The 27840-nt window shown below is 43.8% G+C and overlaps 1 protein-coding gene across 14 annotated transcripts in view; it reads right to left on the minus strand.

Moving 5' to 3' along the window:
• Positions 1–25069, minus strand: part of TCF7L2 (transcription factor 7 like 2) — a 171266-nt gene extending 146197 nt beyond the window's left edge. For 7 of the 14 annotated variants that reach the window (XM_085064844.1, XM_085064836.1, XM_085064838.1 and 4 more), the window contains exons 1-3: positions 24199–25068; positions 23804–23870; positions 23495–23619 (exon numbers count right to left, since the gene is read on the minus strand). In XM_085064844.1, coding sequence (XP_084920970.1) covers positions 23495–23619; positions 23804–23870; positions 24199–24387 — 381 coding nt within the window. In that variant the 5' untranslated portion in view covers positions 24388–25068. Of the gene's footprint in view, positions 1–23494; positions 23620–23803; positions 23871–24198 lie in introns of all 14 variants that reach the window. The other 7 variants (XM_085064840.1, XM_085064834.1, XM_085064831.1 and 4 more) reach the window with 3 other exon arrangements.
• Positions 25070–27840: the final 2771 nt, after the last annotated feature.

The following is a 27840-nucleotide window of genomic DNA, read 5'->3' on the forward strand; positions in this document are numbered from 1 at the left end:
AAAAATACTACACCTTCTTTCTGCTCCATATGTTTCTCTTATTGGTTCATTTACACTGGGCTGTCCTCGTACGAGCAGTTAGTACATCTTTTTGTCATTTCAGCCTTCCCCAGCCATTAGTGCTAACCACTGAGACGGTGCAGCTCTCCTCTGCCATCCTGCCTCAGCACTGCATCTCTTTCTCCGGCCCTTCTCCCTTTGACTAATGTTCACCAACACTCATACATCATTCCCAAATTGGTCCAAATGAATTAAACACAGCTCTGCTTAACATTACGAGATTTAAATGGATTTTCTCTCTGCAGGTCTGCCCCATAATTGGGTTTATCCATCTTGTTGAAGTACAGTTTACACTTGCTAACATCACGCCAATTCAAGCTACATTTTCTGCTCCAGTGGCAGGAGTGAAGCAGATTTGTCATCGGATCATAACAGGTAATTCAAACAACAATTAGTTTGATGACGGCCCGTATGTCAATGTCTGGTCCCAGTCAGCTCTGCTCGCACCCCCTGCTCTCTGCGCGCTAAGATGAATTGTGCTCACAATTCTTCAATTTCAATCGACAAATACTTACCGGAAAAGAGCTGGAACTCGATTGACACCGAACCTTCCCATCTCCCAGCGAGCGCCCCGGGGGGAGAAGCCCTGGGCAGAGCAGGATGGTGCAAGCTCCTCTGCCCTCCAGCTACACCACGGCTTCTGGCAAGTGCTGAAGCACTGGGGCTTCACCACACTTGTCCAGGGCATCAGCAGCACTCTGGAAACACCTCTCACCTGCTCACACAAGCTTTGCCCAAACCCAAACCCAGCAGCCTGGGAGATAGGTGTAAGATACCCTGACTTTGCAGCCCTGCAAACTCAAGCAGAGAGACAAGTCTGGACAGATGCTAAAATGAGACTATTTTCTGATGGGTGCCACAACCACAACTCACTACAACTGCCCCAGGGGCAATTATAACAAGCTGAGCATCACTGAAGAGGAAGCCCCGAGCTACTCAAGTTGGGCAGTCAGCATGAGAAAGCTTTAGCTCCAAATTTCCATGTATTGGGAGAGAGAGGGCAGAACACCCACGAGTCCCAGTTTTTGGTGAAATGCTTCAACTCACATAATAACATCGAAAATATTTGCAGGCAAAGTCACGAGTTCTGAGTTTGAAAATACCATTCATTTCTTGGAGGGCTGATTTTGCCAATTAGACAAGGTATCATTTGCCTCTCCAAATCTGTTCAGGGAAGCTTGTTTCAGATTAAAAGAAATGTTATTTTCTGAGGGCCAAGTAAATCTAATAATACATTCATGTTTTTCAGGTCCCTTCATAAACATGGGGTTATCTATGACACAGCACTGATAATTTCAAACAGCTGCACACATCCGTATCTATAATATTAAATACAAATGTGATCAGTCTCTTGGCTACTTTTCTTCTTATTCTTTCTGTCTTGGAGAAGGAGAAAGAAAAACCCTTTCTAAGTGATTTTCCACAATATCATTTTTGTCTGCAATTATATACTAACATGCAATACTAGTTGCTGCACATCATTTAAATGAAAATTCCAGCTAGCTGGCTGAAAATGTAGGAACACTTTTAATAATTAGAAAAAGATCTCCACTGAAAAAAACCAACATTTAGATAGAAGTCTTGGTTTAAAAATTAAAAAGTGCTTAATGAGCAACAAAGACATCAGTGACTAAAGATTTTCAAAGCCAATACCATCACACCATAAAAATCTCTTTAACCTAAACATTGTAAAAGAAGATGATTAAGTTCAGATCAAAAAGTAGTTAAAGCAATGGTATATAAAATATTCTCCTTCTGGAAGTGGCAAGGGGAAATTCTGTACAGATAGAAAGCAGATACAGTAAAACCTTACTGGAACCTGGAAAACATCACTCTGTGTCTCTACACTAAAATTTAAGTCAGATACAAATCAAAGCCTTGAAAAAAATTACTATGTTTTGTATCTCTGGTTCACATTTTCTGTTCTAATACCATCACTGCCTCCCCAAAAAATTACAATTACACTTCTTTCATTTTCAGCTTTTTTTATTATTCTGATGCAAGGCTTATAGATGGAGACAAATCAGACTCACCACAGCCTGATGCTCAGCTGAGGAAAATCATGAGAGGGCCACCAGGGTTTTTTTGTGGAGGATTTTTTTGGGGGTTGCTTCTTTTTTGTTTTTTTTGGTTTTTTTTTAAGCAGAGTTACGACAGCTCGCAAAAGTCTTTGGACAACATACATTTAGCAATTCTACATTTGTTTTTTACATCATGCTGGTATTTCAGGATAATTCTGAACACTGGGAACAGCTCCAAGTGTCTCGGGTCACTCCTGAAAGTACAGTTGGCATCAATCCCACAGGTCATTCCCTTGGAGGGCTTCCCAACATCTCAGGAGCACCCAACTGAAAACTCCAAAACCACGCAGAGACTTCAATTCCCACACAAAGCCCATCATTGGTGATTTGTGCCTGTCAAGCTCTGAAGGAAGAAACCCCAACATCCCAAACACTTAACGGGTAGAAAGAGGTCACAACATCTTCACCACATTCCCAGCGCTTGACCCCAGCAGTGGGCAGGGAAGTGGTGGCAGCAGACAAGGCTGTGGCAAGAAACCAGGACCCAGTTTTGCAACCATTACTCCTGTCCCACTGAGGGCTGGAGGTATGGGGTAATGTCCCCAGACCAGACCCTTATCACCCTTATCCACAAGGCAACAAAGCCACTCGTATCTCCAAGCAAAACAGGCACTTATTTCACGGTGGAGGGGGCACAAATCTTAACAGGGTGTTTATTTTTGCCAAGCTGGCACCAGGAATAAGGCACAGGTGTGCACGTGAGAGAAGGGCAGGGGTCACAGAGAGAAAAAGTAATAATGACTTCCAGCTTTCAGAATCGCCTGGCACTCCAGAGCCAGCAGATTCCAACTCTTCCAGCTATTCACAGCCAGGAAATACCCTCTCTCTCAGTCATCGCTCAAAATAATAAATATTTATTTATAAATTGCACACAGCCTGTTCCCCTAGCATGGTACTGAACAGAGCAGAAGTAAGGGCAATGCAACCCCTTAATTATCAGAGTATCTGCCAAAGCAAACAAGGACCACAAGTTCCCCACACACAAGCTCAGACAGTACCAGGAAGCATCACCAGCACCCAAGAAATTATAAAGACAACTGGAAAATTTCTCAGTGTTTTAGATCTATTCTCTTTTCCAAAACAGGGGGATCTTTCCCAGGTCATAATCCCTCAAAAGAGGAGACTTCCTACTCTATCAATAAGCAGGCTCAGCTCCAGCCAGGGAGCACAGGTGTCAGGCTCACATCCTGGCACAAAAGGAGATGGGTGCTGATGGTGCCTTGGGTACAGCACTGGGTACAGCACAGCCAAAACCCTACACGGGGAGCAGGAACTGAGCACAGCACCTGATAAGTGGTTATTTTTTTTTTAATTTAATAAGTCTCAGCTATCACTAGCAGCCAGCGCAAAGCCTCGAAGCCAAGCAGAATAACACATCCTCAGGCTTTTGTATCCCAGCTTGTCCTGACGGCTTCCGTTGCAAATCAGTTGTCGTAGCTGGAGACTGGACTTGAGACGCTGATTAAACAAAGCTTGCTCTGCTCCTGCCTGACGCAGCTCTCCCTCGCCCAGCGCCTCATTAACGGGCTCATGGATATCCATCCACTGTGACTGCTAACTCCACGGGCTGGGGAAGGGCATGCCCCACGCTGGCAAGAGGCCGGATCTGAAAAAAAATCCAGCTTTTCCAAGCAGTCAGAGCCCTGTCCCGGAGCAGATCACTGTGCTGGAACCACTCTCCTGTGGCGGGTTAGCCCAGGCAGCTGGCATGGGGAGCCAGGCTGAGGTCAGGCTGCTTGGAAAGAGCAGAGGGTGCTGGACCAGCCAAAGGGTTATCACAGCTTTTAGGGTTTGCTGGTTTGTCCCAGCAAAATCCCCAACAAACCAGCCTTGCAGTGCAGAGGGACTCGATTAGGAGACAGAGTGCATCAGTATCCCTGTGCAAAGAGTCTTGGCCAAGAGCCAACCAAAGAGACCCAGCAAACAAAATAGGTCCTGCTTTCAGAGGAGCAGAACACCAGAGAAAAAGGCTGGTCTACAATAGCCCCCTTTAAAATAATAATTGAAAAAAAAATATCCATCGGAAAACTCTCATCAGCTTCACCAAGGCCAGGATGTGACCCAAGCTTGTGGAGCTGCCCTGAGGGAAGGCAATTAGCCTCACTCAAGGGATGCCAAAAAATTTAGCAGAGCATCCATAATCACCCTGAAATGTTCTCTACTAGCAAAGCATAATGTGTTTATCATTTATTTCTCAATTAAGTAGTGCTTAAATTGACTAGGGAGTGGATTCCTATTGTATATTGATTAGCCAATAAAAATACATTCAAAAGCAAGTTGGACTACACACAAGGAACATTCGTCCCTCTCCCTCTGCCAAGCAAGGTGTCTTCTTGGACAGGCTGCCCTACCTTCTCTGCACCTCTCCCAGCAGTTCAGCTCTTGTGCAGAGCACTTTTACACAATGAAAGAATTCCTAAGGCTACTTGTAAAATTACTAGGCGCAGCCTTGTTAAACATTCATTTGGAGCTAAGACAATACATTAAAAAGCACGAAGCAAGTGAGTGCCAAGTGCTGTGCTACCATCAAAGCTAAATAAACAGAACAGTCCATCAACAGCTTATTCCCCCAGCTTACTCCGCCATCCATCTGAACTTACACTCTCCCACAGATCAATAGCAAGGCTCATTGATTATAATTGGAACAGGATCATCACACCCTTTTCCTTCCAGGTCAAAAGGCACAATGACTACAAGCCATTAAGTACTTTGTGGCATCACTCAATGACTGTATTTATGCCATGTACGTAGTTATGATTATTGCGCGGAATGATGTTCATTTATTTCAGCAGCAATCTGACAAACTATATTTATGCTGCACCTTTGGCCTCCTTGCTTGAACTCTGCTCAGCAACATCTCTCAGCTGGGACTACTTCTAACATACAAACCCTCCAAACTGCTTTCAAACTACCAGTGTTTCTTGGATGTTGTTTTGTTTCAATCTACTACAAAAGGGCATTTCTTTGCTCTCTGCTCTTCCACCCTCTTCCTCTTCTCCTCTTGCCCCTCAAGCTGTTGGCCAAAGAAAACAAAGGATTTTAAGCTACATTTCTTGCATGCCCTCTGTGAGCACTGCGAGTCTGAAGCGTTACAAAGGTTGGCCCAAGAAGCTGCATTTCACCACCCAGCTGGGGAAGATGCCCCTCAAACCCCAGCAAAGCACACAAGAAATCCATCACCACTACCTACAATCCCTCAGGAGCTTCCAGGGGGCCTGGCTGACCACCTTGGAATATCACTTTATAAAAGTGGCCTTAATTGCAGACATTTCCATACTGCAGTCACACGACAGCTTCCCTATCATTCCAGGCTTGCTGTGTTTTTTATGGACAGCCAGCAGCAGAAATATTAATGCTACTTCTGTATTTCAGAGAAAGAAAAAATGCATAGAAACATACTTACATTTAAAATATATATATGCATGTACACACACACATAAACCCCTTTGCTGTAAACGAAAAGGCTGGTTTGTCTGAAGGTGTTATAAATGCCCTTCAGAGCTCATTTAGCCAGGGCTGCATAATCTCACCAATGAATTTGCCACTTGTAAATATTCCAAATTTATGCCAATAAAGTCTTCTCAGGAACCAGACAGCCTATATATACACACACATATATAATCCATGCATGGAGCCATTAACATCCGTTCGTGGTTTGTTATTCTTGTGAAAGATCAGCAGGGGAAAAAAGGGAAAGTCCAAACTGTGTGTCCTCAGAAAGAACACTGAGCACTCAGCAAGTTGGAAAAGTGGAAGCTCACACCCCATCCATGAGATGGGGCAGGTCCACACCACTTCTCATTTCAAAACCGAAAGCAAGGCAGAGACAAGAACGTCAAGGAGAAGGGAGATAAATGTAGGAACTGATGTCGTGTCATGCTCTCATAAAAGGTCTGGATACACCTACAGAGCCTTCCTTATGACTGTCATATAAACATTACACCGGGACTGTGTACAAAAGATTAAACTGGAGGAGAGGGAAGCTTCACATGTGTCATTCTACCAAAGGTTATTTTAGGATCAGCTTAGAAGCTGAGCAGTGGGTGGCAGCTGATTATATTACCAGAGGCATATCTAAATATCATGGGCCCATCAGGATCTCTCATAAAGGGTTGTGGCTGCACTGGAATTTGAATGTGAAGCTTGGCCTGCAGAGCAGTCCTCTTCCCCAGGGCTATGGCAATCCTCCCTGGGCATGAGCTTCCCTCAGAGCAGGACACAGATACAGCACAAGCACTTTAGCTTAAAGGCCACATTTATTCAAGGAACATACCCGAGACTTGAGCAGCATTTTCCCAGCCAGGACCACTCTGCTGTCCTAGGAACCCTGGTGAACCACACCACCACAAGCACACAGAACACTTGGGCACAGGGCACATCCAGGTATCACACAGACAGTTCTACATGGCCAAGTTATCACCAAGCCACAGCTGATTTGCTTCTTTGCATCACAAGTCCCAGCAGTCAACTACCTCTGGAATTCCAGCTGTCCATCCAGATCACATCTTGATGGTAACTGAAGGGGGGTAACTTGAAGGAGGGCTTTGGAAGGGCACAGCACAGCTTACCACAAATTCAGAAAAATGTGTGTGTAATGGACTAATTTCTGCTTATAGGAGAAGTGTGTCTTCTCCCACACAAGCACCCACCTTCACAATCTTGAGTCAGGAAACCAACGCTGCCTAGTCACAGTCATGTCCATGGCTTGAGATGGCCAAGCAATGCTGCCAGTCCTGTCCTTCAGTGGCCTAATTTCAGGTGATTTAGAGGAAACCACACAGCTTATTCAGAGAGTGACCACTGAGCACAGCACCTAATGGCAGTGCTTGTTCTCACATACAGACAGGCAGGCCCTCCCCTACAAAAAATCCTCCAAAATGACTAGAAAATAATCATGTACTTGATTCTCAAATGTTGCCATGACCTCAAGTTTGCAGAAAAAAAAATCTTAATATATACTTAAATACCTATGTGTGTATTTACATATATTAAATATGTATACACATGTATAGTACATATATCTATATCAGCATTAAAATAATATTATAAATATTGGTGTTACAGAGATTATAGATTTTGGTGTTATATAGATATTCATATATTATTTTAATATAAAACAGATCTTAATAGTTTCCTATCAACATCTTCCAGATTTCTGCACTAAACCCATGTTCATAATAACCTCTACTTAAATATTTTCAAGGCGTATAGCATAGTTTTGTAGGACTACTTGTATAAAATCTGCAAACATTTATTGAAGTTTTTAAAGAGAAGTTTATGTTAAAAATGAACCATTACCCTGAAAAGTAGCTAATTATATCTTCATAAATTTGTAGCTGTTAAGCCATTCAAAACAATACACAAAACTCAGCTTCATTTTAGTTCAGATGTTTAGTTCACACCTCTCCCATTTCCATCTGTACCAAGATTTTGGTACCTATGACTACAATGATGGGGTCATTTGATTAAAACCAGGTATTTCTGCTGCAATTCTCAGATGAACCCCTCTGCCAGGTTTTGCAGGCCCAGAAGTATAAACTCAATCTGAAATCTGGGACTTGGTTTGGGTGGGCAGTGCTCCTTCAAGCTGTAAAAGCACTCAATACCAGATGTTAACTGCTCCTCTGGCTTTGTCATCTAACAGGACATCACTCCTTGGCTTTTTCCAGCACAGGAGGCCCATTCATCACAGGGCCACATTCTCCTGGTTTCTCCCTGAACAAGAGATAGAATCAGCTGATTCCAACCTGAATCTTTAGATTCAGGACCTGAGTCTTTTTCTGGATCAGAGAGAACAAGATGCCACCCAGTGCCCATCTTGCCTGCTCAAGCATTCCCAGTAGAGAAACAAATCTTACTACAGTAGCAGAAAAATGTTATATAGTTGCTCAAAAGTGACCCCACCTAGAAGCTATCCAACAAGCTAAACACAACACACACTGCAGTGACTGTATGTAGCACAGAACATGCTGAACGATACAAATTTCCAAGGCAGGTACAGAACGCTACTCACAAAGTACCAAAGAAACGCTACTGTTCTGCAAACAGCAGAAACTAATACGATCTACATTGGTAAACAGCGAGGAAAAGCTAACCAACAACAGTTTCATCTTCTGTTAGATGAGTGTATACACATTCATACCAAAAGAAATCATTAAATTATTTTTTTAATTGGTTTCCTCCTTCTACTTTGATAATAAGTTTTTACTTGTTTCAGTAAAATTCACACAACTGCAAAGGCAAAGAATCACCATAACCACTAACTTACATCACCTGCCAGAAATAAGATCACCTCAACAGTTTGCAATTCAGAGGTTAATCTACTTAAAGTTTTAGGACAAATCACTACTCATTATCCTACTGCAACTACACTTTGGCAGGAGAAGGTCACATCACCCACCAGAGAAAAATACATATCTCTAGTGGTTCAAACCATGGCACCTCATTGAAGGACTATTTTTAGCCACCTTCCAGACAGCCTCAAATCAGTGAGAAATACTTCTTTCCGTAACTTCAAATTAGCCTTTAATAAAGAACTTTGATTGTTTCCCCCGTTTAAGCCAGGCTGCCTGACAGTGTTTGGAAGATAACTCATCCTCCTCTGAGCAGAGCTACAACCACAATTCCTTTGGTGCAGAACCATGACAGGGAACTACCAATTTCTCTCTTGATCAAACAGCCCCATACCAGAGCCTCCTGTTGTGCTACTCAGCTGAGTTATTACTCATTGAAAAAGAACAGCAAGTAACTTCTGAACCATTTCACAGGCAACAGCCTTTTTCTCCCCTCCTACATGAACTGAAATGCCAAATACCAAACCTACTTGTAGCAGTCAGGGTTAGTTCTAACAGGAGCATCACTGAGAGGATAAACTGATCTGAACATTTATCTAATCATGACCCATTATTCCTACTTATTAGTTTATTGTACCCCAAATGCACAGAGTACTTAAGATAATAGAGAAAGTTTGATCTGTGCCTGGAAGAACTCCCATGAGCAGGAAAGAAACTGAAAGAAGATGAAACTGTAAGACAAACCAATCTCATTTTACAACCACTTGTGACAGCAGGGACATGGATCTTGGCTTCCATTCTGCAAGAACCTCTTTTAGCCTTTACTGGAACTACCCCAAAGAAAGATAACCCTCTGTCAGATATTCAGGAAGTTACACAAAACTGTAAATCTCTGTGTCAACACAGCAGAATACCAAAAGGAAATGTCCTACAGGCTCTAGCACTTCATGCTCCTGGCTGTATTGATACTCTTGCCATCTCTGGAGGTTACTCTGGAGACTACACACATCTTCAGCTTCAGAGGAAAGAAATCCTGGGAGTCAGACATCCCAGCTCCCCAGACTGTGCTCCTACCCACGTGAACACACACCTAATGCAACCTGCTGATTGTATCAGGACATTGCAATTGGGGTTGGTGATTGCTGGCACCACAAACCACCACGGTGTCCCAGCACCTCAGCTCCCTGCAAACATTCGGGCTGAGATGTGATCACTCTGAAGGCAATCAGTGTGCAAGATCATTACCAACCACCTCGTGCAGCTATACCTTGAAAAGTGACTCCATGAAAGTGGTATGAGGGTGAGGTAGGGAGGAAAGAGGAGTGTAGTGTTTATTTCCTTTTAGCTTTCCATTTAATATGTGTTCAGTGCCATGTCTGAACATGTTCAGAAATTTATTCCCCTCCCCATTTACCCTTCCTCCAAATCCTCGTCCTACAAATTTTATCTGGGATCAGAAAATTAAGCTGAATTCATTTCTCTTTCTTATGCACACAGAGTAATAAAAAGACTTTGCAATCCAAATTCTGCACTTGTGTACACCTGCGTTAACCCCATTGTCCTCAAATTATTCCCTTAACAATGGCTGTGGGTTTGTACAGGTGTAGAACAAGCCCCGTAATTGGAATTTAACAAACAACTCCAACAGCAGAGGAAAAAAAAAAAGTGAGACTTCAGCTCACTCCTTGTGGCATTAGCTAACATGTTCAAGGAGCAGGAAAAAGAAACAAAAAACAAAAACAAATTTCAAAGGTATTTAGGCGTGTGCAGATGCTGGCAGGCAACTCAGGAAAATTCCACATACTGCCCATTTTCTACTTAGACCCACAAAGCAGAGCAATAGCAGAGAGTGTAAATGAAGAAATTGCTTCTCATTTGCACCAGTTTTTCAGTATTCTCTTTAGCCTCCTTGCTGCTTCACCAAGCATTTTGCTTCCAAAATAAACTTCATAAGCTTCCTCATGGGATCACAATTTAGGCCATGATCCTACAAGCCCAAAAGCACAGACCCAGCTGGGCTGAAGACAATTCCTCAGAGGGTTGGTATGGAGGCAAGCCCAGATCATGAGCAGGACTGGGGCTTTGCACCACCAGCTCCTGGGAAGGGAAGCACCTCCAAGCCACTTCTCCACTAGGAAACAGCACCAAAAGGAGGCAGAGAAGCAAAATGGGGCCAGGCAGAAAAGCAGGACTGAGGAAATGCCACACAACAAGAAGAGGACATTGGCTGCTCTATATTGCCACCTCAGCTCTACTCAACTGCTTATCTTCCAGGCTGAGCTGGATTTTACCTAGCTGTAAAATTAAAGAAAAGTTTTCTGTTGCTGCATGAGCTCCAGCTTGCGACCACCACTTCAAACCAGTGTCCTCCAGCCCTCCTTCTCCATGCACCTAACCACAGCAGGACATGGACTGTAGATGTGGTTAGGCTTTATTGTGAAGGGTAACTTGGTCATAACAGTGTAATAGGAAATGTTATCCAGCTAGCAAATGAATGAGATCAGTGACTTTATAGGGCCAGCAATTCCACCTCAGTGATGCAGAATTACTACAGAGCACTCCACACTGAAGAGACACCTGTCACTGACAAATTATCAAACCAAGAAATTAATTACCAGCTGAGAAAGTAATGGACAAGGGATAGGACTGAGAAAGCCACATTCAAGAGAGCTCCATCATTTGCAACAAGTACATTCTCATCAACAATTAGTCCTGGTACAATTAGTACCACACTGGTACTCTTTCAGGATGGCAGACATCACAATTGGTCTGCAAACCATCAATGGCTGAGACAAAATAGCATCATCTAAAAATGGAGACATTGTTCAACCTGACCATGGCATTGTCCAACACACAAACCCCACTCTATGCTCCAGCACTGCATAAGCAATTCAGCATGACTTCCAGGAAAATCAATGTCTCCCAACTCCTCTTTGCAACTCCAAGACAGCTTCTCCATGATCAGAAAGCCTTCCCACATTCACACACCACGCTCCCAGACAAGGCAACTGAACTAGGGGAGCACATGCTGCTGAACATTAATAGGTATTTTTGCAAAGCAAATTCCAAGACAACTATTTTTCCCACAGCTTTTTCATGTTAGGGCACAACCATGTGAAAAAAAAAAAAAGAGTCTGCTTTTTGCTAAAACATAAGGAGATCTAGCCAAATTCTTCATCATCATCATCATTAAGTGGAGAACAATTGAGGGGGATGAAGGGAAAAAAAAAAAATCAAACGACACAAGAACTGCACAGCACCACTGAGCTACAATTTTCACAGCCATGACTATTTGCTTTAACAATGTATCCATTACGAGCAGCAAGACCTTCCTTTACCCTCTGGTCCGTCCATATCTTAGGAATTCAGTGCAGTTTTTGGCTGATCCCAGGTCTCCAGAAGAGAAGCAGGGAGGAGACATAAAACACCCACAGGGTCCCAACACAACACCTGACCAGCCATGCCACAGATCTTCCTGACAATGTGATACAGAGAAACACAAAACAGGGGGAAGACATCACCCTAAATGGCTCCTCTCCCTCTGCATTCACATGTAGAGGTGAATGAAGGGGAGAAACATAACGCTGACTAAATGATTAAGTAAATTAGCCAAAGTCACCAGATTCAAACCTTAATGAAGCAGAGAGCCTACGTTATTTTGGGGAGAATAAAAGGCAATCACAAAACCCAAACAGCTATTTAAATGGAACCAAAATTACCAACATTACACCCAGGATTATTACTTAAGAAACTCAAGGAGCTCGGTATTCTCTTTTCTTTAGAAGTAAAGGCATACAGGAAATTCAGCAGTCACATTTTCTTCCTCGGGCAAGAACACCCACACTGCTCGCTCACTCATTCACTCCCATTTTTCTCTGTGCAGTGTCTGACCAAAAGGAGCCCAGACCGAGTCCTCCAGACACTCCTGCATGGTGCACAAAAACAATCCTGATTTTTACAGTTTGATTTGGCTTGTTCACAAGACTCAGTCTCATGTAATCCACGGGCCTGATCCTTCTCCTAATAAGTGCAATGGCAAAACTCCAGCTGATTCAGTAGCTCTGGACAGACCTTGCAGCAGCAAGAGGATAAACTTTAAGGGCTCAAGCCTTATCCATTCACTTTTCTTGCTTCCACAAGTAATTCTTTTAAAAATAATGGGACTGCTCCTTAGGGTCAAACATGCAGGACTGAGTAAGAGCAGAAACTGACTGAGAAATATTTGGGGTTTCCCTCCCACCAGAGAACACAAGTGCATTTCCCAAAGCATCCTGTTATTCTGGTAAATCAAATGACAGCACAAAAAAAAAAAAAAAAAAAAAAAAAAAAGGCAAGTTTCTTCTTCCATTGCAGGCAGGAAGAAGAAACCCAAGTCCTTCTTCTTTTAAAATAAGGACAATCAAATGATGAGTAGCTGAAAATGTGGCCACACACACACACTCCTTCATATACACATACATACACAGAGGCAGTTCATCAGAAGTGAATCGGAGAGAGAAAGATGAATTTGAACCCTTTATCCCCTGTCCTTTATAAAAGCTGCCACTCAGTAAACGGAGATTGCTCTAATTACTGTGACAATTCTGCACCCCGTTCAAACAACTTTTGTGTTCTGGACAGGTTTCTCTGCGAGTTTGAAATTCTTGGCCTGAGAACCACTCTTGTCTAAAAGAGGTTTCTCGTTGCAAACGCAGAATGCAACACTAACAAGTTGTCCCTCTTTTCAGCTCCTTTCATTCTCCTCTTTTCCAATTGCCTGATTCAGGGCTTAATGGAAACTTGTCAAGGCTTTTCTTCCCACAAACCCCGTAGAGCCCCAAGGCAATCTGTGCACAGAGCAACCACAGGAATCTCATATTGTCAATTAAAATTGAATAGACACCTGATAACCAAGTATACGTTCAAGAATTACACACATCACATGCACACACACAGATGTACCTATGCAGCCAGTCCAACGCCCACATTTGGGCACACCAGCAGCACAGCAACTCACCACTTCCCACTCACAACCACCCAGTGACACCCAGGTTCTCGTTTTCGCTTTTTCATTTCATATTTATTAAATTGAATTTCACATTTATGAAATTAAAAACAAAGTACTTTCAAGTACTGTAGTCGAGCAATGGAATACAATGGAAAATAAACTAACTACATATACTAAGCACTTGGCCTTTAATAACCCTGGGGATTCTGAAGATATTTAGCTGCTATCCAGATAAAATAAGCTCTGTGGATATTCTTTACACAGAGGTTTTGTGACCAATGCAGTAGTTATGTTTGTGACTGGCTCCTGTAAGTACCTTTCCTTATTTTAATTGACGCAGACATGATTTAAGCTACATTTTATGGTGTAGTGTAAGATTTAAGAAAAATCCCATAGGAGAATGTAACAGGGATTGAAGTAAACTGAGACATTTGGTTAATAATAATAAAAATCTCAAAGAACTCAACTTCCAGAAAGAAAACTCTAATCTGTAACTCCTCTGAAAGGGAGAAAACCTTCTTGCAAATGTCCCATAGAAAACAAAGATAGAAACACTGACTGCCATCTTATTCTTCTGATGTGTTCATTCAAGGTCATACCTTCTCCTGCATTCTTTAATATTGGCAAACATTTATAATAGAGCAGTTTCAATAGCTGTCTGTACAGCCTGGGCACAGATCAATGCAGCATCTATATGCTGACTTCCAGATCTTGCCTATGTCAGGGTAGTGGTCCTGGTTTTACAAATCTCTTAAATCTAATTAAACCAATGCAAACCTCTTACTGTGTATGCTCCCAAACCAGTTCACTCATTTAACCAAGTTAAAATTATTCAGGCTAGGGTTTAAAGCAGTTCCAAGAGAACCTTTATTAAATATTAGTATCAGTTAAAACCAGAAATCAATGCAGTGGCTCTTCTCCAGAACAGAAAAGCCTACAGTCTCAGACTTTTCCAGATCATTATTTAAGGAGTCACTGACTCCAGTGGGAGTTCGGATGTGCTCCAAGAGGTACGCCTCCACCTTTGCTTGCTCTATTTTTCCCTTTCTTAAAATAGGACAATTTGTTTCTACTGTATCAACATCCAAGAATCTCTCATATTCCCCAGAAAGTCCCTTTGCAGCATTTTCAGTTTGGCAATTTCTATTACTTCCCACATCCTCCTTGTGGGCTATTTTTTTCTGGTGTCTCAGCTGCATCACCACCCCTAGTGAATTAAGCAGCAGAGAACAATTTTGTTGTATACAGCATCTTTCACACCACAGATACTTTGGAAAGACCCACAAAGCTGTGGGACAGACACAAGCTGAACATATTTATATATTCATACTTGGTAGCCATAGGCATGCAATCATAATTCCCATGGAGCCTAGGGCACTAAAACCTGTTCTGCCAAGAGGGGAGAACAGTTAGGCAGGACTAACTGTGTCAGTAAGACTAACAAAAGGTTTAACACTGATGAGAGTCCCTACTGAATTCAACCTCACTCCCCAGCTGAAAACTTGCAGGAATTTGGTACCCAAAACATCTGACCTCAAAAAGAAACTGCCCTCCCATCTTCTCCCTCCTTGCACTTCCTTCACCAAGCAGCAAAGGCATTTCAAACAACATAAATCCATTCTCCACTCAAAGCCTACTTGGCTCCTATAATTCCTATCATTTTCCTGTCATCATTTCTTCTTTGCTGAAGCCAGCAGCATATGAGTCAGAGAGCAATCATTAACTTTTACAACTTCCATACAAATCCACCTACTCATATTAGAAAAGCAGAATTGACATGCAACACAGCCCCGGACCAAACCCTGATCCTGCCAGGATGCTCCACACTTCTGTGGGAAAGTCAGATACTGCAGAAGCAGGAGCTCATTCAAGAATGCACCACTGGAAATGTAACTTTACTTTCCACCCCCCCAAGAGCGAAAGGACTATGAAGAAGCAGCAATATATCAACATCATATTTAGTTGAGTTTGGCTTTCTCAATACCTTTATCCACTTTTGAAGAACTTGGCCATTGGTTCAAGACACACAGGGCCTGATGCAAAGCCCTTCGTTATTAATAGAAGCCTTTTTTCCACTGACTTCAATGGATCTTGGACCAAGCCCAAGGAAGACAAGATTTCACAGCAGTAAGAGTGACACACATTCTCCGCATTGAAAAAAAAAAAAAAAAAAAACAATACGAAGCATTTACGATGTCAATCTGTATAGCACAGTTTTGTTTGTGTTTTGCTTTTTTAAAATAGGCTCTAGGCTGTTGGATTAATGCACCCAAAATGTCTCTCTGAAGCTGGAAGGAATCACAGGCAGATACAAAATGCTATGGTGAGATATATAACAATCCCTGTACCTCCCTCAACTACGATATAGAGGCATCCTCTACCACAACATTTCTTGTAAGTTGCTGCAGCCACAGTTTAAAGTGTCCCATCACTATAAACTGCTCCAGTAACAGCTACAGTATTACCCATGATGAATTAATTTATATTAATATGGCTATCACACGCATTTCCATATGAAACCCATTGTTCTGGAGCATTAATAAAAACCTTACTAAGTGAAGTAACATGGTATCCCAACACTTCGTTTAAAGATATTTAAAATAAATACATCTAGAACAAAATTGCTAATATCTTTGGTTTATCATGTTTGGCACAGCAAGCAGAAACCCAGTTATCTTCTCAGTACGTATTTATAGCATCACCCGTTCCCATTCATTCTGCATTTTCTTAGAGAATCTGCTGTACCCTACATCTGCAATTCATTGACTTTACAATTTACCACATGTTGAGATGGAGAGGTCTCAGCTCCATTTGAATCACTGCACAAATATGCAAGTGATTTATCGTTTTAAAACTAAAGACTGCAGAAGAACGACTCCACTTTTCCTGAACATTACTCCTTCTGGCAGACCATGAACAATTACAGCGCGTACTAATTAAGCTCTGTAAATGTGCTGTGCCCTGCTAATGCCTACCAGGCCTCAAATTTAGTTGCATGAAGCCAAACTTCAGCCAGCGACTTAACTCATTCAGCACTGCCCAGTTGCCTGAGCGTGACCCCACAAAGAATAAGGGTCGAGCGTTTAGCCAACCTAAAACAAAGGCGTGAGACTGAACAGATTTTGCCAGAAAGAATCACAGGGGGGAGATGCTGGAGGGGGTGGGAAGCATCTTGGGAATGAGAGGAACATCCTTGCTGATAACCTGTTAAAAAGGTACAATACTGCACCAGCTTTGCAGCGCAGTGCTGGGGGATTCGGATCTGTCCCCGGGGGCTAATAAGTCACAGCGCTCCATTGATTAGGGAAATGCATAAAACCTTCAACAAAACTGTACAGCTATTTGTGGAAGAGCCAAATTGACAGCCCCCCCCCCCTTTTTTTTTAAGTCAGGCTTTACATGGCTCTAGAAGAAAAACATATGGCTAAAAGAGTCCAGCTTTCCACCACACACATAACCCTGCCTTTTCCTTAAATTAGTCTCCAAGCACAACAGTAACCTATGGGGAACCTGAAATCAACTGCTGGAGAAATTAAAGCTAAAAGTAATACCTAGGCACATTTGAGTAATCGCATTATCTTGTTAAAACACACACACCCCCAGCACAGACAAGACAGCAGCACTTCAGATCTGACTGTCCACTCTAGCAAAGCGTGTGTAATGGGGAGTGAGCCGAGAACAACGAGCTTTGCTGAGCCAAGCACTGCTTCTTCTCGGGCCCCAGACTTTCCTGACACTTAAGAGTCAATCCCCAGATCCCAAGCTTCCCCTCCAACCATCCGTTCAAATACTGGCGTTTCCCCCTGCCCCCCCCCAAGTTTCTACAATTTCTCCTCACGCTCCAACATCCCTCCTTTGTCCTCCAATTACTCTCCAGTGGCCCCCCGCTCTCAGTGCCTCTCCCCAGTCAACCCCTCCCAAAACACCACCCTGAGCACGTCCCCCTGCTCCCCTCCACGCTGACCTACACGTTCATCCCACACTGTCCCTTTCAGCAGGACGCAGGGCTTCTCCCCAAAAAACTGTCTCTAACCTCAACATCTTCATTCATTCAGCGCATGTTTCCCCTTAACGTGGGCTTTTGCTGATTTCTAAGAGGCCCTGTTTTATACACACAAACCAGCCTAATATACGGATTTCCAAGCATCCTCCTTCTGCATAAAACCTGAGCCAGTTTCCTCTTTCGTCCCCCAGCTCAGCGGTATGTGAGAAAATTAAAGGACATTTCCAGGTGTCATCTGTCTTTAAATGTTTGCTTGTGCTGGTATCTAGGAAATACTGCACAATGCTGCTGAGACCTCTGTAAAGGACACGAGCTGTGCTAAACTTCTTCCCTCCTTCAGCCTGGCTGCGTCACCCACTGCCCAGCCTCTACAGCACCGCAAGCGTTAATTATAAACTTCGGAGCCTACGTAAAAAGAAAGAAAGCACAAACATAAACCAGCAGTTGGGAGGAGCGGCAGAAAGATTCTTTGCTTTTAGGTGGGGAGAGAAAGGATTTCCATATCTCCCCCCCACACCCCCAGCACCACACTTCATCTCTCATTGCTTATAATTAGTGAAAGAAATTTGACCCACTGCCAGTGTCTGTGGACCTTGGATATTATAAGGCCAGCGTGGCGTCAAATATCTTAACATTCATAAGTGTTATAGGCTGTAAATAAACCCCGTGGATTTATGACCCTGCGGTGCTTGCCAGCAAACGACTGTGGCACATTTCTTTCAGCAGACCTGTCGAGGTGCAAGTTTGCCTTTGGTTGTAAAATTAACCATTTCCTTCACAAATATGCCCAATTAAAAGTCAAAGTTTTAAGGCTTACTTACATATTTGCCAGGACATGGGACTGAGGAGATGCCGGGGGAACACAGCTTTAAACTTCCCCCCCAAAGCAAAACTTCTCACAACAGCCCCAATGTGCAAGGAAAGTGTCTGATTTCACCAAAAAGCCTTGAAAAGAACCCAAACTGACAAGCCGGCCACTGTTATATTTCTATGTGCCTATGGCCAGCCCTGGTTTTTGGCTGCTCTGAGGCTGGGGGGAGCAGGCGTCTCCCCCCGGGCTGTGCCTGGAGAAGGATCTCCTCCCTTCCCCCAGGATAATGTCATCTGCTTCCTGTGTAGGAGAGCATTTGCTAAATCCAGGTTGTCTCATGCTTAACTGCCAATAATCCAACTTCCACATAACTCCCAGACAGCTGGGAAAAGGTCCTTAGAGTTTTTAGTCACGGTACAGAAACACACGTCCACACAAAAAATCTGCAGCTGTCCTTTTTCTCTACACCACATTTTTTATCTGATTTTGGGGCCCACTCATGAAAGTCTTGACAAATTTAAAACATTTTTACCTACATTCCGGTTTACAAGCGCCAGTGAAAGCTGCACCATACTCCTTCCCCCCCTCCATCTTCAGCTGACAAATCAGCACATACTTGGCTTGAACAAAAAAATGAAGGGGAAGAAGAGAAAAAATAAACCACACCACCCCACTCAACATCCTCAGTCCTTGTATGAATGCATTCAAAAAACCTGGAAAGGCATCTACTGTATTTTTTTTTCACTACAGATCAGCCACTGGTGCACCTATTAAAATTGTTCGATTTCCAAAGCAAATATTATTTTTAATGAAGTGCAGTCCTGCAATTATCCTGTACACTCAAGTAACAGTATTGCATTATATTGTTTTGCAAGGTCCCAGAAACATGAAACTTTTCTCTAACTAATTGTCATAGCCCCCTGAAGAGAAACTGATGGAGTAAGCAATGCAGCATTTGCTCCAGAATAAAATCTTATCAAGGGGGGGAAAAAGAGAAAACTAAGGAAAAAACAGAAGGAAAAGAAAAAGCATAGAATTAAAAATAAATCAGCTTCTTTACTGAAAATAAGTTAACAAACACAGTCTGTTTGCCACTGTATACCAGCTATGCTAATGCTTTAGCAGAGTGATTCAGCAATCTACCTAATTAAGCACAAGGAAAGATTCTTTATGGAGGTTCCATTTGATTTACACCACGGGATCAATCAGTTCTTATTTAACACTTTGTTTTTACACAAGTCCAGAAACTTTATTAAAAGCATGTCCACCATTCATTTTTTTTAAACAAAGCGAATAATTCACTCTCCACTGAATAGCTCTGTATCATAAAGTACCAAAGTGCTGACATATTAAGTTGTATCTACATTATTAAACTAGTTGGTGGACGTTAATACTATAATCCATACTGCAGACATTAAACCTCAACCATAAAGATTAGTAAAGAATTAATATTGTCACATCGAGACTGAAACCTTAACACTCCAGCCATAAATATTTCTGAAGGAGATGAAAAACAATTAGCATAAATACCAAAGAAGGGCAAGAACACCTGTTCTTTTTCAGGGCGATAAGCATTTTATTGTTCTCTATTTAAAATGTAATGACCTGTGTAATTACAGTAATATTACATTGTATTGCAAGGGCTTGGAATGTCACACTTTGAAAAGTGTTGTCAAAACAATTGGAGGGAGGGAAAAAAAAAAAAGGACCACCATTAACCCTTCACACCCCAGGGTCTACAGCTTTTGTATTAGGAAGGATTACGTTGTTTGATTCAGTAGATAAAGCAAAACATCAATTTTTCAAGGCAATTAAAGAAAAATGTTTCTTCCTAAACATAAAAATTGAGGCGATGGGGCTGCCCTCCACCACAGCTATTCCCAGCTCCCAAACTTCAGGGCCAAACACAAGCTTACCCCTGCAGTCTCACTCAGCCAGCAACAATTTAAGGGACAGGAAGATGCCACAGCACTAGCAAAAATAAGAGCATCTGCCAGCAGGGTTTTCTCAAATCACAATGCATCTATTTCCTTACCAAAAGCATTAACCAAGCTCCAAATTTAATCTAAAAATCAAGTACAACACTTCCACATTTTTCAACTCTGAAAGGAAAACAGTCTCCTTCATTATCCTTAACATGCAGCTACCCCAGTCCCTCTGCAAGTGCAGGGATGGAACTGGTGCTCTCAGATGCGTCACTTCATTGCTACTTGACTAGACCTCTACTTAATAACATCCATTCTTATAAGCAAGCCACAGTATTCTATCAATAGCAAGATTAGCATGCAAAAAAACCTTTGGTTTTTAAAAATAAAATTATTCCTATCAGTCTTGATAAAGAGTTCACAGTATTTAAAGCGTTATCCTAGAGAAAAGATTATTCCTCATAAGCAGATTTTATGATACTTCATAATTCTTCACATTCCTGAAGCAGTAAAGGAGAAATTGCTGCCCACAAGTTTGCTCTTGAACAGACAATTACAGGTACATTAAAAAAACACAATAATCCCACTACACCCCCAAATAAAGCAACAAAAAAAAAATCCAGGAAAAAAAAAAACCACAACAAAAAAACCACACCCACAGACTTTTAAGATTGTACAACAGCTAAAGGAAAAGAAAAACGATTTTCTACGTATCTGCATCACCTCTTTACCTTGCATGCTCTGACACTCAACAAATATGGCTCCAGGAAAAACTACATAAATAAAAATAAAATTCGTAATTATGCAGAACCATCTATACCTTTCCACCGTGTACTTAAAAATAAAATAAAATCAAACAGGAGAGAGAAAGATCTAGTTCATCTGGAATTGAAAGCTGGTACAGCAGAGAACTAGAATCTACCTAAAAATAGTGTGTGACAGACAACAGCTATCCCGCTGAATCTTTATAATATTCTGCTCTCAGGCCTAAATAAACAACTTTAATTTTTCCTGGCTATAATTAAGTGGCAGGCAAACAAACAAGCATACGGAATGTGAAAGAATAAGGTTAAGAAGACAGGAGAAGGTTGCTGTAGCCTGGATGTGGAAATAAGAAAATTGCCTATTGAGTGTGGAAATATCCTTTCAGAATTCATCTGATAACACAAGCAGGCCACCTGCTATACCAACAATAAACCAACCTGTAAGCTTTTGTACAGCAAATTCACACGAGCCCAGCATTCCTATGGAGGCCTTTTTTAACTGTGGGGGAGCAAGGGGAGGAATGCTCCAGGAGAGCTAACTGCTGAAGGATCCTATCTCTACATGCTACAGGAAAAGGGATCTGTAATAAAGGTAATGAGGAAAAAAAGAACTGTAGCTGTTGTAAGAAAAATGCTTTACGAAAAAGGCAGCAGAGGTGTGTTTCCTATTAGTCTGCACTTGGAACAGTGGAATGCATTGAAGGTAAAAACGAGGGGGAAAAAAAAAAGGAATACAAAGCTTAACAATTCGTAACAAAGTGATTTGGAACAAAGATTGTTTTGCCATCTGGATCTGGTACTTATGGAATTTGGAATTTATCACCATCATCCATATACATGTGGGTGACCATATTCAAAAGAAAAAATATAATGCATTCAGCCCCTGAATTCCCCTCCCCATCATTACAATTGCAAACTGCATTCACCCCTCTGCTACTGTCCCAGAAATCACCTCCTCGCAAAAAGAGCCTCACAAGCCTCCAAAATAAAAACCCTGCCACAGCCCTAAATATATGCAAAGTCAGAAAACCTTCCTCACAACCTCCCTGTCACTCTACATTTACTAATCTGTGTCTACTGACGTTTTACTAAGTGAAAACAAGACTGACCCGATGTTTAATATTTTAATGCTTTAAAACACTTGTAGATCTGATATACTGAAGTTGTCCCAGCCCTCAGTCATTAGTACGGCTTCAACATCTACCCAACAGTAGATCTATTATTGTAAATCGCTATCTCGTGTTACCACAAGGAAAAAAAAAAAGTGTATAAACACACATGGTGATGGTGGGAACGCTTCAGATTCAGAGACACCCAGAAGAAACAAAACAGCAATGCTAAAGCCATCGGAAGGAATAAGTGGTGTTTGGAAGTCCCAGTGGATTTAAACATTCAAAATGAAAAAAATTTTAAACACTTTAAAGAAGGAAAGAAAAGGGTGACACTTGAGAAATCTGATGTCAGAGCAGAGCACACCGTGGGTGACACTAGGAGCGGGAAAACAGCTGGGACTACAATCCCACCGCAGACCCTAAAGTTTCCTGGGATCTGGGCTAAACCTGGCTCTAGCCACAGGCAGACCTGCACCCCCGCCAGCAAACCCCGAGTTAGGGGTGAAAAAAAAAAAAAGCAAAAAAAACCACCAACAAAAAAACCGGACGCTTTCAGCAAATTGTTTTCCTGCCAGCATACTTCCAAGAGGAATTTTGCTCGACTTGTCTGATTATTTTTTGCGCCGCTGTTGTTGCTGCCGGAGCCAAGCGAGGCGAGTTGTTTCCGGACTCAGCCCCGGCGCTCGGCGCGGCTCCCCCCGCTCGGCAGCGGCACGGAGCTCTCCCTCTCTCTCTCTCTCTCTCTCCCGGCACGGCCCCGGCCGGCGGGCAGGGCAGCGGCCATCGCTCGGCCCCCGCACGCCGCGGGGCGCGGATCGGGGCGGCCGGAGCGGCTGAGCCCGGCGCAACTCGCCGCACGCTCGGCCCGAGGGGCACAATGCACTCGCCGCCGCAGGCCGGGGCGGGCGAGGGCAGGAGAGGGTTAAGGGGGAGGAAAGGGGAGGGGGAGCCGGCCCAGCGCCGCGGAGGAGGGCAGGAGGCGACGGATCACCATGGAAAACGAGGAGTTCGGAGGAGCGGATGGCAGGCTCGGCCGGGAGAGAATAACCCCCTCCCCAAGGATGGGAGAGAAGGGGAAAGGGGAGGGGAGTAAAATCCCCGAAACCCAAACTTCCTGAGGTTTTTTTTTTAAATTACTTCCAGTTTTGTTTTGAGGCTGGAAAAGGTGTTGTTTGGAATTTGTTCGCTTTCTTTTCTTCCCCAACCCCCCCACCCCGCCGGAGGAGCTTACGAGGGCTCAAAAAAAATTAAAAAACCCGCAAAACTGAAAGTAACAAAAAATATAACAACAAAGAAGAAACAGACGAAAAAAGAAATAAAAGAGGGGAAGGAAAAAAAAAATACATCGCGAAGTGTAAACAAACCCCCTCCCGGCGCGGCCCGCGGAGTTTGGAAAGTTTGCGGCGCGGGGGAGGGGGCGGCGGGGCAGGCAAACAGGGGAAAAAAAAATGCACTTACCGTTCTCGCCGTCGGAGAGAGCGATCCATTGGGCAGATACGGGCTGCTGAGGTCGGGGATCATTATAAAGGGATAACCCGGGTATGGTGGGCCCTTAAACAACCCTCCATCTTGCCTCTTCGCAGCTAACATGGCGGGGAGACACGAGAGGGAGCGGGGAAGGGAAGGGGCAACGGGGGGAAGAGAAGGGAGGAGAGGGGGGGAAGGAAAAGTTTTTTTAGCGAGTGTCCCCAAAAGAGGAGCCGGGCGCCCGGCGGAGGGGCGGCGGTGCGGGGCGGGCGGCGGTGCCGGCCGGGCCCGCGTACTCACCTTCCTCTAAACTTTCCCGGGATTTATCTCTGAAAGTTTCGGACCGAGGCGGGGGCCGCCGCTCCGCCTGGGAGCGAGCCGGGGGTCGGCGTGGGGCAGCCGGGGAAGGGGGTGGTCGAGGTGGGGAGGGTTGTTTTTGGGGGGTTGGGTGGGGGGGAGAAGGGAGGAGAGGAGGAATGAAAGGCGAAAAAAGAAGGGGAAGGTGCGGGGAGAAGGTGGAAGGGGAAACAAACAGAACAAAACAGAAGGCATCGTTACAAGTTGGTGCCGCGGAGAAAGTTGGGCGCCGGCGGGAGCGGGACCGTGCGGCACCCCATTGCCGGCCCCGGGCACAGCGCGGCCCCCGCCCGCCGCCCGCCGCCCCGAAACGGCCCCGCGGGGGGCTTCCCCCGTACCTCCGAGTCTGAGGAGCTGTTTTGATTCGTTTCTGATTCATTGACGAGAGACGACTTGACATCAGCTAAATCCCTCTCCGCCGAGGAGTTCTCGGAGATCTTCTCCTCCTGCTCCCCTTCGTCTTTGAAAGAGATCAGTTCATCGTTGGCGCCCAGGTCGTCCCCTCCACCGCCGTTCAGCTGCGGCATTTTCCTCCTGCTTCACCCCACCAGCAGCAATTTTGTAAAAAGGGGAAGGGGAAAAACAAAAGGAAAAAAAAAAAAAAAAAAGGAGGGGAATGGGGGGGAAAAAGGAAAAAGAAGAGGGGAGGGGGGGGGAAAGTTTGCACCAAAAAACGAAGAGTCCAAGGTGAAAGTTTCTTTTTTTTCCCCTTCTCTTTCCTCCTGGGGAGGGGAAAAGAGGGAGGAGGAGGGGAGGGAAATGTCTCTTCTTTGCTCCTTTGCACCAGTGACTTTAGGCTTCTTCCTTTCCTTCTTCGGGATTTTCTCTTTCTTTCTTCCCGGGAGCTGCTCGGCGTGCACTGCGCGCACACGCACACCCGCGCACGCACTCGCGGAAAAATTAATAATAATAAAAAATATATAAACCGTGGGGAGGGGGGAGCAGCGGGGGGGGGGGAGTAAAAAAAAAAATAATGCAACAAACCAAGCCCAGAAGTCAGCTGTGACGGGGGGGCAGTCGCCGCGGATATGGGGAGCCTGTGCCGCTCGGGTTTGAGTGAGTTGAAGTTGGACTGAGAGCTTTTCAGTTCAAAGGCGGCGCTGATTGACAGATAGAAAAAGGGGGATCGAAATCCGGAGGAACGGAGAAGTCTGGGATCCGGGATTATTGACAGGGAGCGAGAAACACACCAGGCACTTAATGAGATGCAGGAGAGGGCGGGGGCTCCCCGGTGACGTCTGCATAAATAAACAGGTCTGGGGCGCGGGAGGGGGAGGAGGAGGAGGAGGGTGGGGGAAGTAGGAAACTAACAATGATCCTTTTTGGCATGGGAGCGGGAGCGCCAGGGGAGGGCAGCGGGGGCGGGGGCGCCGCTGGGGGGGCCGGGACGCGAAAGGAAGGGGGGAGAGAGGTTGGCCAAAAAAAAAAAAAAAAAAAAAAAAATTTAAAAATCGTGCGCTGTAGCTCAGAGCTGCGGGACGGGGGGGAGCGAGGGGAAAAGCACTCGAACGGGTGTCCCTGACTCCGGGAGCGCCAACTTTTACATTCTGGACATTAATAAACATATCATCCCCCCGCAGCCCGGGTTCTCCTGAAGGATGTGTGTGTGCCCTTAATATTTGGGTACATGTGACGGCGGGGTGGTGCGGTGGGTGCTTTTTTTAAACCGTTAACATTTTTCATGCCACTCGTTGGAGGTAAGAAACTCCAATCATAATAAACACTAGAATATAGTAAAAGCCTTTTTTTTTTTTTTTTTTTTTCTTTCAGCAGCACTTGCTCCTTGCATTTATTATGGTTATAACACGCAGGATGAAAATGTGTGAGATCACTCGCTGAAGATCAGATATTTCCAAATTATCTTACAGTAAGGCATAATGTTTTCTGGTCCTTGATGTAAAAAAAAAAAAAAAAAAAAAAGAGAGCGAGAGAGGAGGAAAAGGAATGTGACTGCTAAGAAGTTAATTAGCATGGCAGGACGGAGAATCAAGGACTCCCAGACTTCAGAAGTGAAAAGTTGTGGTGGCGTAAACATCGCGCTGCCGGGGGGAGTCCGAGCGAGGGGTTCCGCGGGGTGCGGAGCGCTGCCCGGGCTGCGGGAGGGAGCGCAGGGGCTCTGCCTGCACGGCGACAAAATGGGGAGCAGAGCCACGCGGATGCGAGAAATGGCATCTGTTCCCCGAATCTAATGTGGCCAGGGGAAGGGGAAAACAAATTGATCTTGCAGCAGTGACAAATTGTAACAATGGACGAGTCAATTGGAAACTTTAACATGGGCAAGGAACAAAAGGAGGGGAGTGGGGAGGGGGGCGGGGGGAGACAGTAATTTCAATGGGAATTAGTAAATTGCCTAATGGAAATGGTGTCTGAAAGCGAGGGACAGGCTGTACTAAATAATCCAAACATTCCTCCAGAAATCTAACCTGCTGCTCATGCTAAGGGTCATTCGGCACATAGGGTTTCCAAAACAAAGCCAATTTGTCATGCAATATTTAGAGAGTTTGGGGGTTTCAGCTAAACAGTCTTCTATAAAAAGAATAATAAAAATAATAATACAGAGATCGACAAGGCTAACACGAATTCTCAGGCATTAAAAAGTTCACATAGAAATTTGCATACTAAAGGGAAAGATGCAGACAAAATAGAAATAAAAAAATCACTGCAACTTACAACTTTAATATTAATCAGTAAAGCAGAAGTAGAGTGAAAGGAAGCATGAAAAGAAGTAAAACAAATGTGTACATTTAATCAGACAGGATTGCATAGGACACAAAGAACAGGGCTAATTAGTCTCAGCAGGTAGGGACTAACCTTCAGACTTCATAAATAAATAAGTCTGTGAACAATGTCTAAGTGGGAATATGGAGACAGAAAAGGGATTATTTTAAGACACCAAGTAAAAACATGACTAATGAAATACTTCACTGTTAACTCAATGTACAAATGCATTGAACAGTTCCTTTTTCTGCTGGTCTTTTGACTAACTTGCTTTTTTACTCTCAGAAATTGTAGTAAATAACTGTCTGTGGGCATGCACACTCCCCAATTGCCCCTGATTATGTACTTACTGTCTTTGCAAACTAGTGCCTTGCAGAGTGACACCTTAACAAATATTCTCCATTTTTGTTCGCTTTTTGATTTTTAAATGCCTTTACATCCCAGAACAATATGAGATTAGAAACACAAATGTGACAGACTCCTATTTATTTTGCAGGGCCATGTGTTTTAATTTGATCCAAATGAACAAAAACAGTTGCACAGTTTTGTTTTGTTTTGTTTTTCTAAGATCTTTTTACAATCTGCTATGGATTTTTCTTTAAACAAGCATGCTTTTGCTTCAGTCCCAGTGTAGTTGCTAACTACTTAGTAAGCATCATCAAAAGTTAGTGTGCAGGACAGAGCCAGGTGTTGCCCAAAGCTGGTTGCAGAAGAAGGGCCTGATTCTGTAGAGACTCATACGTGTGAGTCACATCACTGACAGATGATTTGTAGGGTGGTGACACACCTGGGCTACTCGTGCAGGTGATGTTACTCACGAGTAAAACTGCTAGCAGGGAGCTCAGTGTTGTCTGCCCCAGTGCCAGTTGGTGGTCCTGGGTGTGAAGGATGCCTCTGGAAGGCCGAGGGACTGTGCTCCAGCTGTGGGAGGTGTTTCCTGGGCACGTTTTTGCAGCTGGGGTTTTATCTCTACAGTGGGCTCAGAGGAGTCCCATGAAGGGCCAGGAAGCTGCTTTCTAGTTTTCATGAAGTTCTTCCCATTGCAAACTTCCAGGGATTTGTTTTCAAGCTGCAGCTTATAGGTAGTGTGGTTGTGAAGGATTGTGGATGATTACAAAATCAACATGGTTTAATTCAGGTAGTACAAGTCACTTTGGATAGCTTGTGCATCTGATTTGTATCGTTTCCCCTTATGTAACAGTTCTTGTTTCGAGCTCAGGGAAGTGAGAGCTCTCCAGGGGTCAATGGCACCTGTTGAGTAG

Source organism: Lichenostomus cassidix, chromosome 6, assembly GCF_008360975.1.
Source record: "Lichenostomus cassidix isolate B80296 chromosome 6, HeHo_3.0, whole genome shotgun sequence".
NCBI lineage: Eukaryota > Metazoa > Chordata > Aves > Passeriformes > Meliphagidae > Lichenostomus > Lichenostomus cassidix.